This window comes from Cupressus sempervirens, chromosome 5, assembly GCF_028749045.1.
Source record: "Cupressus sempervirens isolate cs-2001-9-10 chromosome 5, ASM2874904v1, whole genome shotgun sequence".
Classification (NCBI taxonomy): domain Eukaryota; kingdom Viridiplantae; phylum Streptophyta; class Pinopsida; order Cupressales; family Cupressaceae; genus Cupressus; species Cupressus sempervirens.
Window position 1 is genome coordinate 623,490,768 of NC_143122.1, and position 17,898 is coordinate 623,508,665.

Consider the following 17,898-nt stretch of genomic DNA (forward strand, 5'->3'; position numbering starts at 1 on the left):
TAGACATGAATATTCGCACAAAAAAGAGGAAATGGAATTCAATAATGATAGCATTTCATATTACAACAATTCAAAACCAAGTTGTCAAATACAAATTTGTCTTTAAAACGAAGACTCTCACAAACTTGATGCACAATGTGAACTATTGGAATAATATTTCCTAAGTTCCCCTGAGTTTCCGGTATAGGGATGGTGAGGACGGCAAGACGGGTTTGTGGGACAGCAATTTTTTTTTTTTTTTGGAGGGGGGGGGGGGGGGGGGGGGGGGGGGGGACGGCAAACGGGGACAGCTGTATATGTATATAGGGAAATTTGCAAATATACATGTCATTCATATGAAACTAAGCACAAAGCATGTCATTTAAACATTATAAAACCATAACATACAACATTTGAATGCCATCTACAAAATAATATCCGATTTTAGTACTCAATTGTCAAAATGCATATCAATATCAGAAAACAATATCATAATGATAAGCATGATAAATCTGAAAAATCTAAATCTAAATATGCCCAAAGGCTAGAGGGCTGCCATAAAGTAATAAGTATCAATGTATCATAATCATGTCATGTTCAACATAAAAAATATAACATAGAAAAATGAAGCAGACTATTGCTCCTATTCTACCTTTATTGCATTTGGAGGGGTGGGGTTCACCTCAATGACTTAGTAAGGAGCCTTAAAATTATTTTTTAATATTCACTTTTTAATTTTTTTTGCATAATTTTTTTTAAAAAAAGGGAACGCTTGGCCATACCCGGTACGGCTGGGGGATGTCTAGGTGTCCCCTTTCTCGTACCGGGGACAGCTTTCTTTCCTAGCCGTACCCAAGTTTCGAGGACGTCCCCTAGTAACTTGCCTTTTATGGGGATAGTCGGGGGACATCCCATACCCTTCCCCCCGTCCCCAGGACGTCTCCATTTCTGAAACTCCTGTTTTTAGGTCAAGTACGCATCCCCAAGGAATATAGGATATTTCCAACAATAGATTAGGATGGCAATGGACAACCAAAATTGCAATGCAGACTAGGGGAGAACTTCCACCCCTAAAACTACACACGAACCAAATTCAACCTTCAACTTTCGAAAATGCAAAAGAGTTAGATACATTCCATGATCACATACAATACACAATGATCACCTTATAAAGACCTCCAAGAGTCAAGCCAACAATATTTAATTATTACTTTATTAATTAGGCCCCTTTTATTTAAAAATTAATTTAAAGGTCCTTGTAATATCATTTAAAATTCTAGGATCACTTGATTAATTAATTTGAGTTTCTTATGAAAATTGAGGACATTACTGTTGAAATATCAATAATCAGATTTATTTTAATTTAAAATTGAATTCTTAAGTCCTTGTATTAGATTTATGTGTCAATATATAAATGGTCTCATAATATATTATCAATTAATAAGTATATTGAATATGATTTATAGTCAAAACTTATAACACTAGAGTAATTTATAGTGGGTACCCTAGAAAATGCCAAAAAACTAAACAACTGCTGATCGGAATTTTGTCAAACAGTTTACATCCAACTCCTTATTCCTCTATTTACTAATTTAACCCCTTGTGACTTTGGAAATGAGACATTTACATTGTTTGCTTGCATGGAATTGAAAATAACACAACATGAACAAAAAAAAGTACAATGATATGTAGATTGGAAATTGTATTACTGTTGATAAGATGTTATTTTCAGAATTTAATAAAATCAAATACATGGCAGATTATCATCTCATTAATTGCTCCAATATTATTGATATAATGCTCCAGCAAATGCTATTTAAAACAGCTGCTACTGTGACATGAATAGTGTCGTGTGCAGAGTAACCCCGTGAATAGTGTTGCATTAACAGGTACTCATGTGAACAATGTTGCTATAGTACTTTTGTCTTCAAATAGTCCAAAATCTTCATAAAATCATTCCCTCAAAGTAGCATAAGCATCGGATGAGTAATGAATAAGATATGAGCAAAACATCAAATCTTCCTGTAGCTTGAAACGTGCCCAGCAAAACATCAAATCTTCCTGTAGCTTGAAACGTGCCCAATCTGCCTGATAATGAAGTTGATAACAATGGATTCCAAAGGTCAAGCCCAAAAGGAATGGTGTCTAGAATGTCAGAAGAGAGAATATATGTCCTCTAATGCCAAGAACAGATCTGCAACTCACATATCAATTTTCTTCTCATATTCAACCTTCCGAATAAAGCCACTAATGCTCCTTTTTATTCTTTCTCCAAGGGTTGATTCACTCACATGAGCAATGTGGGATAAAAGATGTGCAATATGAAACATATTAAAATAATCATTTATGTCTCCCTTAGGCACCCCTTTTAATTTGCACACATTCCCATAAAATTTAATATTAAAGTAACACTTTAATATTTTACAACTAAATTAAATGTTATTGTAAAAATACTTCATGCATAAAAATATATTAGCTATCAAACTTCGAACACCATGAGTAATAGCTTGTCGGAAAGCTCTCACCGAGGAGTATCAAATCCAATCACCAAAACTAGCCTCCCCTGTGTCTTGGTGACTTATTAAAAATAGTAAGTATGCCTGAGACTGAGTAAATCAACTCCGTTTTGGCCCAAACTAGAGATGACTAGGCCAAAACACTCTAAGATCCCTTTAAACCCTTCATTAGCCCTCGGGACCATGTAGAACTAGGCTAACACACACACACCCTTGGTCAAGTACTAAAGTGGGGACATCACAATCTACCCCCCTTGAAATTGCTTGTCCTCAAGCAATCTTAGTCCAGCTTGTTGAATAACCTTCTCACTCTCCCATGTAGCATCCTCCTCCGGCAGGTCTTTCCATCCGACCAAATACTCCTTCACTATCCTGGTTCTGAGTTTCTTCTCTCGAGTGCCCAGAATAGCCTCAAGTACTAACACGAGTTTCCCCTCATCTAAAAGGGGTAAATCTATAGAAGGAACTACACTTTGACCACTACTCGAAACCTGAAATGCATTGTGCACCCGACTACCCTCTGGAGTCTCGAGCTCATAGGCAACTTCGCCCACTCTACAAATCACCCTGTAGGGACCATAAAATCTAGGCTTCAGCTTCTCTGCTCCGCTCCTCTTAAGCGATGACTGCCTATATGGTTGTAGCCTCTAATACACCATATCCCCTACTTCAAAACTGCGCTCTACCCTATGCTGATCAACATACAAATTTTGTTGATTTTGAGCTTCTTGTATATTCTCCTTGAGCGCTCTCAAGATATCCTGACTATCCTACAATAGGCCTTTGGCTTTGGGCACTCGGTTGTTCCCCAAAACTAAATCCATGAAGTGGGGTGCTTCAAACCCATACAATGGCATAAATGGAGTCATCCTGATGGTCATGTGATATGTGGTATTGTAACAATACTCCCCCGTGTATAACCACTTGACCCACACTCTCTGTTGCGCAATCACATAGTTCTACAAATAGCCTTCCACCCACTTATTCACTATCTCTGTTTGCCCATTTGTTTGAGGGTGTTAACTCATACTAGGTGTAAGATCTGTACCACACAGCCTGAACAACTCCTAGCAAAAGGCGCTCATGAACTTGCTATACCTGTCACTAACGATAAATCTCAGTATCCCATGTAACCTGAAAACCTCCTTGAAGAATAAATTTGCCACCTGGGCTATTGTATAAGTAGAAGGAATAGCAAAGAAGTGAGCAAACTTTGTCAAACTGTCTAGCACTACGTAAATACAATCTCTTCCCTGCACTCGTGGTAAACCAATGATGAAGTCCATAGAAATACTTTCCCATTTCCTGTCCGGAATGGGCAAAGGCTGTAGTAAACCTGCGAGAAACGTGTGCTCCCCCTTATTCTACTGACAAACTGCACACTCTCTGACATACCTCTAAACATCATCCTTGAACCCTCTCCATGAGAACCACTCTCGAATCTACCTATAGGTCTTGAAGACCCCTGGATGCCCAATTGTAGGTGCATCATGAACTGCCCTCAGAATCTCCTCTCTAAACTGTGATGTAGGGATCAAATAAACTCTGTCCTGAAATCTGATCAACCCATCCAACACCACATACCTGTCATCCTGAATGGTGCCCACAACTATCCCAGAAGCCCAATCATCTTTTGCATACTCCGTTGCAATCCGATCTCTCCAATCTCCTGAAACCTCTGCCAGAGCACATAAGTGAGGTCTCTGAGGTAAAGCATCAACCACCACATTTTTCTTACCTTTGACAAACTCCTTATCAAATCCATAAGACTGCAATTTAGTAACCCATTTCTGCTACCAGTCATTAAGATCACACTGGCTCATGAAGTATTTATACTATTGTGATCAATCTTGATCACAAAAAGCCCACCTACCAAATATGATCGAATTTTGGCCAATGCATGCATTATGGCCAACATTTCCCTATAATAGATAGAATAGCTCCTCTCAACTCCTCGGAGCTTCCTACTCTCGAATGCAATGGGGTGTCTCTCCTGCATTAATACTGCTCCTATCTTGTCTCCTGAAGCATCACATTCAAGTTCAAATGGCTTCGTGAAATCGAGTAGAGCTAGAACCGGACAAGAAAACATCACCTATTTGAAGTGGTCAAAAACTCTTTGCGCTGCTTTTGTCCACGTGAAGGGTGCTTTTCTAGTGAGATTTGTCAAAGGTGCGACAATCTATGAAAATCCCCTAACAAACCTCCAGTAAAAACCACATAAACCAAAGAACCCCTTAAACTATGTGAGGTTTGTGGGAGTAGACCAATCCACAATAGCTCTAATCTTTTCAGGATCAACCTGAACACCATTGGCACTAATGATATGCCCAAAGTAAAGGAGCTCGGTCATGCCAAACTCACATTTTGATTCCTTGGCATACAATTACTCTCTATCCAAAATAGATAACACCTTCAGATGTTGCAAGTACTCTTTCCAAGTCTTACTAAAGACCAAGATGTCATCAAAGAAGATCAGAACGAATCTCCTCAACTGCCCCCTAAACACGTGGTTCATACAACTCTGAAATGTGGCGGGTGCATTGGTTAGCCCAAATGGCATAACCATAAACTCGAAGTGGCCATAGTGACATCAAAAGGTTGTCTTCTCGATGTCCTCTACTCTCATCTTGATCTGGTGGTATTGGACGTAAATCAATTTTGATGAAGAAGCATGCACCATGCAACTCATCAATTAGCTCATCAATCCTTCTTCACTAGAATTGCTACTGAAGCGAAAGGGCTTTTGTTAGACCTAATGTGCCCCATCTCCATAGCTCCTTAATTGCCTTCTCTATCTCATCCTTATGTTTCTTAGGATGACGATAGGGGGTAATCATGATGGGTTTGCCTCCCTTGTCGAACTCAGTAACATGCTCTATTCCCCTGTCAGGAGGAACCCCATGTAGAATATTGCCAAATACTTTGGCATGCCTGTCAAGTATCTCCTAGATATCTGGTGGATGACTATTTACCTATGGCTCATTTAGAGCTAGCATAATGAAACATTCTACTGCCCACTTTGTCATTATGCCGAAAAAGTCTTTGCATTCTCCTCAGCAAGACTACTCCACAACTCCCGTCTGAAAGTCCTTTGAGTACAACAGTTCTTCCCTCATACTAGAATCTCATCTCCAATTTTGCTAGGTTGAGTGTGAACTCAACTAGTGAGGCCATTCATTTCATGTCGAGGATGACATCATAGTCTCCCATGTCTACTACATAGAACTCATCCTAACTCATAGCCATCTACAAACCTAATATGAAGATTAGATATATTCTGAGTGCATAATAATTTGTCACCATTAGCTACCATGACTCTAAACCCAACATGCTCCTCAAATTGTAAACTTCTCGTGGCTACCAATCATGCATCTATGAAGTTATGTGTAGCCCCAATGTCAATGAGAGATATAACTTTCTACCCCTGGATAGTGCCCCTGACCCTAAATGTGATTGCCCTTTGAGCCCCTATCAATCGTGCCAATGACCTATCATCCTCAGGAATGTTGTTCTCCTTCGGAGTGCTACTCTAATCCGAATCGCAGTGTTGATCCTCCTCTAACTGTGACTCCTCCACTGAGAAATACTCCATTTGATTTGCCTTAGCCTTGAGAGCGCACTTATGACATAAGTCCCAAGGCTCTCTACAATGAAAACACAACTTCTTCCTTCTCAACTCCTTTAAAGTGTCATTATCCAATTTCTTATTATCCCCTTTTAGTTGTGTCCTCGTAAAAAGAATTTGTCCTTATCTTTATCCTTCTTTGTATGTGAATCCTTAGGCTGGAATATGTTCTTAGAAGAAGGTGATAAGTCACAAGCCTTCTTAGTGGTATCCTATAATGTAGCGGGGTCATGCCCCTTGACCCAACCCCTCAAGGGATCTGAGAGTCTATCCATAAACAGCACTACTAATCTCCTATCTAAAATATTTGTAGCCAACGCAGCTAATCTTTGAAATTCACTAATATACGTTTCAACTAATCCCCACTGCTTGAGCTGTGCCAATTCTTTAAACTGTAACTCGGGATCTTTGGTATCATATCTCTCTATGAGTCTTGTAGTGAACTCCTTGCAAGATGTGATCTGATTATGCCCCAAGGTTACCATGCCATGGTGCCACCACTCATTCGCTGGACCATCCAAATGAATAGCCACATGCTTGATAGCATCCTCAAGCATAGGATTCAGTTGGAAATATGTATCTACCTTCTGCACCCAAGCTCGTGTAGTCATCTTCCCTGAAGCATCATAATAAGGTAGAGAAAGTTACTTTCCAACTTTCTTTCTGAACTCAAAGTTTTGATTTCTCCCTCCTGCTCTAGGCATGTGTCTCATCCTCAAATCTATATAATCTCTGAGGAAAATATCCACCTGAAACTCCGGTCCACTAGCCTCCCAATCCTTCCTGAACTGATCTTGTAACTCGGTAATATGCGGTTCGTTTACTAGTTGAACCAGATCTCTGGGTGGGAAGATGGATAGAAGAGATCTCGAGCTCATTGTCTGAGCTGGGCATACAACGTGTCTAAATTTATCAGCCTCATTCCCATTGTTGCCATGTCCATCATTATTACCATTAATGTTATTCTTCGGACCATTGTTGTTGCCTTGGCCTCCATTATTATCATTGCCCCCATTTTCATTGTTTGCATCACCTAAATTAATATTGACGCCCATTTGTCTAGCCATAAGTTACAACATCATATCCATTCGCCTATTCTGCTCCTGTTGCATATGTTGCCCCTACTCTTATGTACCCAATAACAGTCTGAACATTACCTCCTCCTAATATGGACCGGTATTCCTGCCTTCGCCTAGTCCTATATTCCTATCATCTCGGTCATCTATACTATTGTCTTGTTCAAAGAATATCTCCTATGTGTCTGTATGACTGGATTCTATGTCCACCTGCACGGATAAACTAGACTTCTCGCTCTGTGAGTTTGAATCTTTGTTGTCTTGCTCTGGTATGGCGAAAGTTGATGGCCTCTATCACATGCTCAAACATACATTCTTAACCTGTTTTATTTTTTACTTTAGTGTTTTGGCATTTCGTCAAACACTTTTCCCTCTATCCGGCTATTCCAAAATCCTTGTAAGGCCTCCACAAGATGGCAGGACTTAAAGGCTCTAATACCACTCGAGTGGGCACCCTAGAAATGCCCAAAAACTAAACAACTGCTGATAGGAATTTTGTCAAATGTTTGCATCCAACTCCTTAATCCTCTGTTTACTAATTTAACCCCTTATGATGTCAGAAATGAAACATTTATATTGTTTGCTTGCACAGAATTGAAAATCACTCAACATGAACAAAAGAAAGTACGATGATATACAAATTGGAAATTGTATTACTGTTGATAAGATGTTATTTTTAGAATTTGATAAAATCAAATACATGGCAGATTATCAACTTGCTAATTGCTCCAATATTATTGATGTAATGCTCCAACAAACGCTATTTAAACCTACTACTATAGTGACATGAATAGTATTGCGTGAATGGTAACTATGCGAATAGTGTCACGAGAACAATACTCATATGAACAATCATGCTACAGTAATTTTCTCTTCAAACAGTCCAAAATCTTCATAAAATCATTCTCTCAAAGTAGCATAAGTGTTGGATGAGCAATGAATAAGATATGAGCACAACATCAAATCTGCATGTAGCTTGAAATGTGCCCAATCTACCTGATAATGAAGCTGATGACAATGGATTCTAAAGGCCAAACCCCAAGGGAATGACATCTAGAATGTCACAAGAGATGATATACATCCTTTAATGCACAAAACAAGTCTGCAAATCACATATCAATTTTCTTCTCATATTCAACCTGCTGAATGAAGCCACTAATGCTCCCTTTTAATCTTTCTCCAAGGGTCGATTCAACTCACGTGAGCAATGTGGGATAAAAGATGTGCAATATAAAACATATTAAAATAATCACTTATGTCTACCTTAGGCCCCCCTTTTGATTTGCACACATTTCCATTAAATTTAATATTAAAGTAAAACTTTAATATTTTACAACTAAATTAAGTGTTACTTTAATAATACTTCAGGCATAAAAATATATTAGCTATCAAACTCCGAGCACCATGAGTGATAGCTTGTCGGAAAGCTCTCACCGAGGAGTATCAAATCCAATCACCAAAACTAGCCTCCCCTGTGTCCTACTGACTTATTAAAAATAGTAAGTACACCTGAGACTAGGTAAATCAACTCCATTTTTTACCCAAACTAGAGATAACTAGGACAAAACACTCTAAGATCCCTTAAACCCTTCGTTAGCCCTCGGGACCATGTAGAACTAGGCTCACACACACTTGGTCAACTGCTAAAGAGGGGACATTACATTATTCCATTTTATTATATACTTATTAACAACATATATCTTTGACTTGTAAGTCACCAATAATAATCTGTATTTTGTATATTTTTTAAGTAATTAGAATGAACTCTATTATATAGTAATTGGGAAGCAAGAATAGAGGGGATGTGATCACTACAAGCAGCACTACATGCAACCAACACATCGATTACCAACAAGGTTTGGGCGGATAACAGTTTTGACGATTTCATATTAGCCATGCTTTGTCAATGTCGGTTCACATATTCTTGTGCCACCTCAGGTTAACATGGCAAGTCATTTGAATATTTGATACCTGATAAAAAGAATAAGGAAAAACAAGTGCTTGACATAACTGACCAACGAGAAGATAAAGGTGAGCATTTAATTGATTAACATCTCACATAGGCGGACCTCTTTTAATGTACTCAAGCCTATGTCTTATGACATAGAGTTAGAAACTATATGGCTAAATATGTAATAACAATTAATTATTTTAGATATAAAGTATATATCATATATTTATAAATATAAAGATATAATATATATAAGATACAAATATATACAATATAATATATTATATATTCATTTGATTAAATCAATCATATTGAATCATCATCTGATGAAAGCTATGACACTAACAATTACAAATCCTCGCACTAAAAGTTACTTTCCCTCAAGCGATCTACCATTAGACAATTTGTCCAATTGAAGCTATAGGATCCCAAACCATGCGCAAACATTAGTATCTGTGTCCATTGAAATCTCCATGTTGTATCATGGTCACCTATACACACTTGGATGTAAACGACATGAGTAAATCACAATCAATCCTTTGATGCCCCACTCAGATATAAACATTGTTATGCCCAAAGTCACGAAGATCCCATAGAAGCCAATCTTTGCACTTATCGATGATTAGATCCCAAACCTTCATCTGATCAAGCTCTTCAACATCTTGTGGAATCTCATAGCCTTTGCATGGTGAGATTGTAATCATGCATGTCTCATGCAGAACCCAAGAATATTCAGCCAATTTAATTTGCTCCTACAAGAGATTATCGGTAGTGTCTCCATGAAGTTGATTAACCACTAGTACAGTCTTCTCATTTGAAAGATCATTGATAAGGTGTGCATTTCCATCAAGATGATCATCAAGAGCTAGTTCAATGAAATTTGTGTAATCCTCCTTTTTACCTTTGCGACATAGGTGCTCTCCACTTGAAGGAATGATTATTGTATGTTGCTTGTTTGTATCCTATCTTGGGACTAATCTACCTTGAGAGGATTTAACCCACCTCTACCTAGGCAACACCAACATATCCTCAAATGGGGATAAAGCAAATGAATGGATCATTAAATACCAACAAGTTTATTTGTTCGCTATGTAGTCTCTTAATGTTATTTATGCACGAGTGTTTTTTAGTGCTAGAAGGCACTGCCAGTCTGGTATAGTTTGTTGTAGATACCTCTCTGTTTTCATTTTTCTGATCTCCAACATTTTTATGTGCATACTTATCAGTGGATTCAGGAGAATTCCTTCACAATGATTATGCCCTAATAAGTATTGCCTTGGTCTGCATAGATTAATATTCTCCTTTCAAATAGGTAGGAGTTGACCTACTCTAATACCATGTTAGTTTTCGGGATCACTGCAATTGTATCTGCACTGCCATGCTTGGTAAGTGTTTTCCAACAACAGAGATTTCACTTATATTGTCGATGAGACATGGAGAGACATGTCCCTTCATAGGACATGTCTGTTCATTATTATTTGATTAATGTAATAATTGATTACTTCAACCACACACACACGCATATATATAAATATCTTCAGTTTGGTATCATGGGTTTATCCAATTGAAACTACCAACATTAACCCAATCCAAGTTGTTACAAACAATGTAAAATTTTTCAGGGCTGCGGCTACATTGGTATAGGCTACATATGGTTACATCTTATGGACATCATGCATCGTCCATTCCCTAAACTTGGTGATACAAGCCATTGGCACCCAAATAGATTGAGAGAAGAAAACATATGATGAGGGTGAGGAGATTCAAATAATTGTGACAAACCACCATATGTCACAAGTAATTTCCAGAATTCTCTACAAATTGAAGTTATTGAAGATAAATTTTAAAATTTAAGTTATTTGGTTTCATTTATGAAAAATCAATTTATGTCATGTTTTACCTAACTAAATGTGTTGCTGACTTACTATTAACATGTTTTTAGGTGCCTGAAACCTGCTTTACATCACACATAATCATCCTTAGACAACTTGTGAGGGTAAAGGAGGCATCGTCACAAATGGTGATTAGCAACCAATAGGGCATTTGGAAACAATCCAATACAACAAGGGCCCAAAAGGTCAAGGCAGTGATATTGGATGATAATTGGTGGACTTGGGTGGAATACACATTAGAATTCACCGATCCTATCATGGCTATGCTTAGGTTTTCTGACACCAATCGGCCATGCTTGGGGGACATCTATGAAGCCATGGACACCATGTTGGAGAAAATCAAAGTGGTAAGTTATAATACAATCCTCTATCCAAGTTAATTATTATTAAGATATAGCTAAATTTAAAAAGTTATAATTTACATAACTTACATCAAGAAAACTTACATGAACATTAGTTGTTATTCATATCCTAGGCCACTGAAAGTAGAAAGAATGACCCTGTGAACGCCTTATACAAAAAGGTGGAAGCAATTGTTCTTCATCATTGGAACAAGATGACTACTCCTTTGCATCTCCTGGCTCATGCTCTCTCCCCAAGGTATTATAGCCCAGAGGTAGTTGTTATTCCAGGAAGAGTGGCACCTTATAGAGATGTTGCTAGTGGATATAAGAGGGCATTCAATAGGATCTTTAGTGATCCAGAGGTGGGGGCAAATGTTAGAAGAGAGTTTGGATTATTCATCTGAGGAAAGAATACAAATCCCATTGCTATGAATGATCAAAGTAGAATAGATGGTATTACATGGTGGTAGCTCCATGGGTAGAATTATTTATACCTTAGCCTCTTGCAATAAAGTTCTTGTCACAAGTATGTTTTTTTATTTTAATTTTTAAGTATTTTTATTTGTTTGGGTCACTTGCGTGTATATTTTAACACTTAATTTTAATTGTTTTCTCTCTAAGTTGCTAGCTCTTCTTCCACTAAGCGGAATTGGAGTACATACTCTACCCACTCAGCTAAGCATAACCATTTGAGCTCCAAAAAAGAAGACTTGGTGTTTGTGCACAACAACTTGTGCCTAGTAGCACATAAGGACCCAAAATACAAGAAGGGGGCAGAGAACTTTTGGGATGTGGCACCCAAGTATGATGAATTGGATATGACAACTGAGGATCTTGCTAAAGCCCCATTGCTTGATATAGATGACGCAGCACCCTCTACTGCTAGTGGAACTGGCTATGGTTCCAATGAGGAGGATGAATTACTTGCAACCACTGAAGACTCCAATGATCCACATTTTTTAGACAATCCATTTCATGATTGAGAACACTTTCATGATTATTGAATCATGTTTCAAACATTATTGAACTATAACTATAAGTCTAAGTTTTGTGAATTCAATATGATAATTTTCTTGATGAATCATAATGTTTATCTTCATCATAATGTTTTTGTCTATTTCTCTTATTTTTTTGAATATATAATATATATACACACACTCATGAATCCTTGCAAATCATAATGAGGAAAAAATCCATGAACCAGATTCTCGAACCCAAATCCGTCCCCGAACCTGAATTGACAACTAAACAAAAGACAACTCAAATTATCGTATCAACAAATATGACAACAAAGAAATAACAATAACAAGTTAAAATATTATCTTTAGAAGATTATGTCTGCTGGAAACAACTATAATAAATTAATGTCTACTTCTAGATTACTAAAATAGCAAAATACTTAAATCTTTTGGCAGAACCAGTCGTCAAAAAGCTATCAAAATCCATAAACAAACTTGGACACCCATATCTTCTTTGTTGGTTCATGATCTATTTCTCTATGATGAAGCAACAACATGATGACAAATACCAAAGGAAAAAAGAAAAATATAGAGAGAGCCTATCATGATTATAAACAAGAGTGGTCATACTAAATGAAACCATCCATACATGAATGAATCCAATCAGCCCCTTCGAGTGAAATATAAATCATAAGATTAACACATTGCAAATTACAATTTTACTTTTTGGATTAGAAATAGTGAAATTGCTTGTACTAAATCATTATCATGAAGAAAGAGTTGATACAAGACCCAATAATGCTAAATGGGAAGTGTTGAGGGTCTAGAAAGGCATTTTAACAACGATCATGCCTATCATTCAAGTTCAAGTAACCTCTATTTAAAAAATTTCATAATAAGCATCTCTATGATTGGAGAGGTGGTCGTAGAGGACTAGATCCATGTCAAAAAGAGGAAGGCGAGACACAATGGTACGAAGAAAGAGAATATAATTACTCCAAAATTACTTGTTATCAACGATCAAAGACAAGCTTAGAGCCTACAACATTTTCTAACATTCAATAATATCTAATAATATGAGTATAATTGTAAACTCTATATTTTGTCCAGAAACAAACATAAAAAACTTCACAAAAGAGTTCTTGGAATTAAGTACCAGGTTTTCATCGCCATGTGATAGTTCAATCTTAACATTGAATCCAATTTGTCGTCTTCCTACTTCAAAAACGTGAAACCTTCAAGGGAAATTAGTCACTTTTAGCTTTTCAATATGTTGATGTGAACAATCATGAAAATATTGAGCAAAACTGTGGTATGTTAGCAAATAATCCATTCTAAAATAATTTCATTAGAAATCATTCAAATATGAAGAATATTTCATCTTATCGTTATCGCAAAAACCTAATGGATGTATTTGTTTCAAGGCCACATACCAATAGAACCATCAAATATTATTTCCGTTGTCTATGCCTTCTTTTAATACTTTTTAAATTAAGAATTCACCTTCTATATTTCCCAAATAACAATGTCCATTTTGCATATATATATAATGGATTCATTCATTTTCAAAAATGGAAAAAAAAAAAATTCTATGATAAACTATTAAGCCTTCGAGTAAAATAGGAATAGAATAAACCTAACGCATCTGAGAGTAGAAAACATATAAACTATTTTTTATTTATTTCTTTTTATTGCCTAGTAAATCTTGCAAGTTTATGGTTCACCCTAAACTTTAGGGTAAGCTTACATGATATTTTAATGATTTACAAGAACGAAACTAATAAAGCCAAAACTATAAACTAGAAGAATACTTGAGATTCCCTATCATAATAAAATCCATATAATTAAATAATAAATAAATAAAATAATAATGAAATATTAATAATGTTAAATTACTATGTCCATTGCATAACATATTCATATGAAATATGAGGATTAAATGTTATATAATATTTAGATTATTAATATAAATATATTATAAATAGTAAAATTGATATTAATATATTTGATATAATCTATATTACTAATATCATATATGTTCCTAATATATAATTATACAATATATAATATAATTATTATAATTTATTTATGTGAAGTTGTGACTCTTAGAATGAAATAGGTATATATATAGAAAAAAGAAACTTTGAGATATAATCAATCAATTAGGTATATATATAATATTTGTCTATAAAAGCTTGAAAGGAAAAATCCTATAACACATAATCTAATGTCCTAGCAGGGGACATTACAAATGGTATCAGAGTTGGTTTTCTTGCCATCCTGAGAAGTTTCTTCGGAGACAAAGTCCAAAAAGAGGATTTATCATAATTTTTTCAGAAAACATAAATTTTTTTAGAGCTTTTATCAGAAAGAAATTTTCAAAATTGTCCTAGTTTATAGGATTTTGACTCAATATTTTAGAATATTAAATATTTGTCTGGCTGAAGTTCAAGTGTTATATTCAATAATGGGGAGGCTAGCAATCATTTTGTTAGTAACCAAGCCTTGAAAGAAAATGTCAAACAAACAAATATCATATACAAGGTGTCAAATTTCTATGATCCCCCAAAAAAAAAAATGAGACAAAAGCATTAGAGTTGGGCCTAACTAATTTTCGGAAATACATTTCACAGGTGATTTATGTATGTCGCAGGACTACCATAAATGAAACCATGCATATCATTTAACAAAATGTGCATTAGAATATCCACCTTAAACATTTGAATGCTAGTCAAAGACGAGACCATCGATCAACATGTCTTAATCCTACCTAAGTGACAATGATGGGAACCCCATGGCTCTAACGATAAACAAGGAGACAGTAAAATATTCAAGGAAAATAATAGAAGGCACTTGAACTCTTTGTTCGAATGGCTCATAAACAAACATTGCAGATTCTACATATGAATCGCTTGACAAAATGTCAATATGCATGTAATTAGTTATTTGATGAATAAAGAGTTGAATTACCTATTAAATCTTGTATGTTGTGGTGTAACTCCATTGTGTGGTTATTGCTAGGGGCTAGGTCATCTCCTTTGGAGGTACACCTGACTTGCACTACTTCAAGTAGTTTCTATTTTTTCTTTCTTCTTTACTTGAATTTGTTAGAATGAACTAGGAATAGCAAACTATGAAACTAAACAAAAGATTATCCTGGGAAAACCCTCATGGCAAAGGGAAACAACCCAGCCTACAAAATGTACAGATTTTATTGATTTAAAAGATTCTTCAATCTCAAAAGTTTGAGTCCTATGCAGAGAAATTGATTGATTTCACAATTAATTGATGTATTACAAATACTCAAACATGTACTCTTAAATCAAACGAATATAAGCAACTATCAAATATTTACTCTGCAAAATGAATTCTTTAGAGATCAAGCTTGATGATCATACAACAACCAAATACTAACAGTGCTTCTTTGTGTATTTCAAAACATATATAAATTGACACACGGTAGAAATTCAGCATTATTGCCTACATGATAAAAATCAAAGAGAAAGTTTAGTAAAATGAATCAACGCACCTCAAACCCTTCACATGAAGTCTCTATCATTTCTTCAAAAAATGATTTCTCTTTTGGTTCAACCACAAGAATGTCTCTCCTATATTTCGACCTTACATTGTATTGATGAGTTTCAATTAGGTCTGCCCTATAAGGGTTGCCATTTTGATGAACAACAAACTAAATGATTCCAAGACACACAATTTGAGTTCTAGAAGCTAAACTTTCCTTGACAGAATTGACATTTGAAATCTTTGTATAAAACCCACTATGCATCGTCCCTCCACCACACTCTTTCTTTGTATAAAACCCACTGTACATCATCCCTCCAATTATTTATTTGATGAAATTAATCCATTTTTAGGTAGTTGCTTCATTAATTGGGCCTAATTAGACTTATTAGGCCTCTGAACAATTGATTATACTTTTACATAGACATAACTCAATCGTGTTATGTCTAGTATGACAATTTAGTCATACGAAGAATAACCCGATCGTGTTTTGTTATCAAAAAAGCGTGATCGCGTTTAGGCTTGGTAAGAGGCCTATTCAACTACCCAAAGGCTTGGGTTGATGTTTTTCCTCCATTTTTTGTTGGTTTAGATGTTTTTTCAACTTCTAAGATAAATTGTCGTCTTTGACTTCATCAAGCTTGGAAATGGTGAAGTGGGTATCTTTATAATTACCACCATAATCTCGCACATTTCCTAACCCTTCCAACCATATTAATTTTTAAATTTTTGCACAAGACTAGCATTGTGAAGTTGATTTTTCTATATCAGTGTCTTGACAATCCTCTCAGACATATGTCTATCATTTATTTAATAACTTTTGATCTATTTCACCAAAAAGAAAATAAATTACATATTATTGTTCTACACTTGATTCTATACACTTTTTAAAAATAAAGTGTTGATTTTAGATTATTTTGATGCAAGTTATGCCCAGCACATGAACAAGTACCAAAATTCCAAGACGGAGTCACTTCAAAAAATCATAGAAAAAACGACTCGTCAGAAAATTATGAAAAAATACAAAACTTCTAGATCTCACTCTTAACTATCATCCCAGCAAAGGGTTTTTCAAAAATATAACTATATGATTTGTTGAGCGCAAGGAAATAGCCATGTTATATTTTTCAGCAAAAAATAGGAACAGTTTTTTGTGTGTGCAGGGTTCGACCTTTTTAATCTTATCCATTTTTTAAAAACCTTCGTAGTTTAGAAACTAGATTCAAAGTACTATAATTTTTGTGTTTTACACATTTTCTCATCTTGAGTGCATGACTCTCAAATGAGTCTTCCAAGATCAGGTTTACCTAATTTTAGAAAAAAGGTGTCCACTTATACCCGCTTTTTGCACACCACCTTGGTGCACTTACCCCCACATCTCTTTATTCTTTCTAGTTTTCCTAAGTTGCCGATTCGGGTTCAAGGATGGATTCAGGTTCGAGGTTCGAGTTTGTGGGTTCAGACAAATTTTGTTTTTCCCATTTGGGTTCGTGGGTGGGTTCATGAGTGTATATATATAAGAGAAACATGCATAGTTGAAAAACAAAGTCAATTCACAGTATGAATAATTGTTTCTTGATCATTGATCAATGCCAAATGTCAATGATAAACACTAAATACTCGCTCATTAATCTATCTTCAAGACTATAAAGAAAATCATACATTGAATTACTAAATTGCAAAATGAAATTGCAAAGCATAGACTAGTTTATCAAATAATAAAGTTTAAAACATAATGATCGATGTCAAGTGTTTAGTAATTTATCAATGATCATAGTATTAAATGCCTTTCAAGAGTCAAATGGATCATCAGAAAATGAGGGATCAATGGCTTCATCCCCACTTGCAACTATATCTAGATACTCATTCATTGGAACCCAAACTGGTTCCACTAGTCTCAGATGTTGCTATATCATCATCCTTCTCAACATGAGAGATTAAATGAGTGAAGTGTTTTTAATTAGGTTCTATTTAGAAATTACTTTTAAAAAATAAACAAAAAAACTCTTTCAAGTTGTTTTATTTCATATTTTG

At 35.6% G+C, this 17,898-nt stretch overlaps 1 protein-coding gene across 3 annotated transcripts in view; it reads right to left on the bottom strand.

Annotated features, from left to right (window-relative positions):
- LOC149557439 (protein HAPLESS 2-like) overlaps window positions 1–17,898 on the bottom strand; it is a 322,953-nt gene that overhangs the window by 226,977 nt on the left and 78,078 nt on the right. For all 3 annotated transcript variants that reach the window (XM_089832085.1, XM_089832084.1, XM_089832086.1), the window contains exon 7: window positions 13,502–13,580. In XM_089832085.1, coding sequence (XP_089688211.1) covers window positions 13,502–13,580 — 79 coding nt within the window. The remainder of the gene's footprint in view (window positions 1–13,501; window positions 13,581–17,898) is intronic.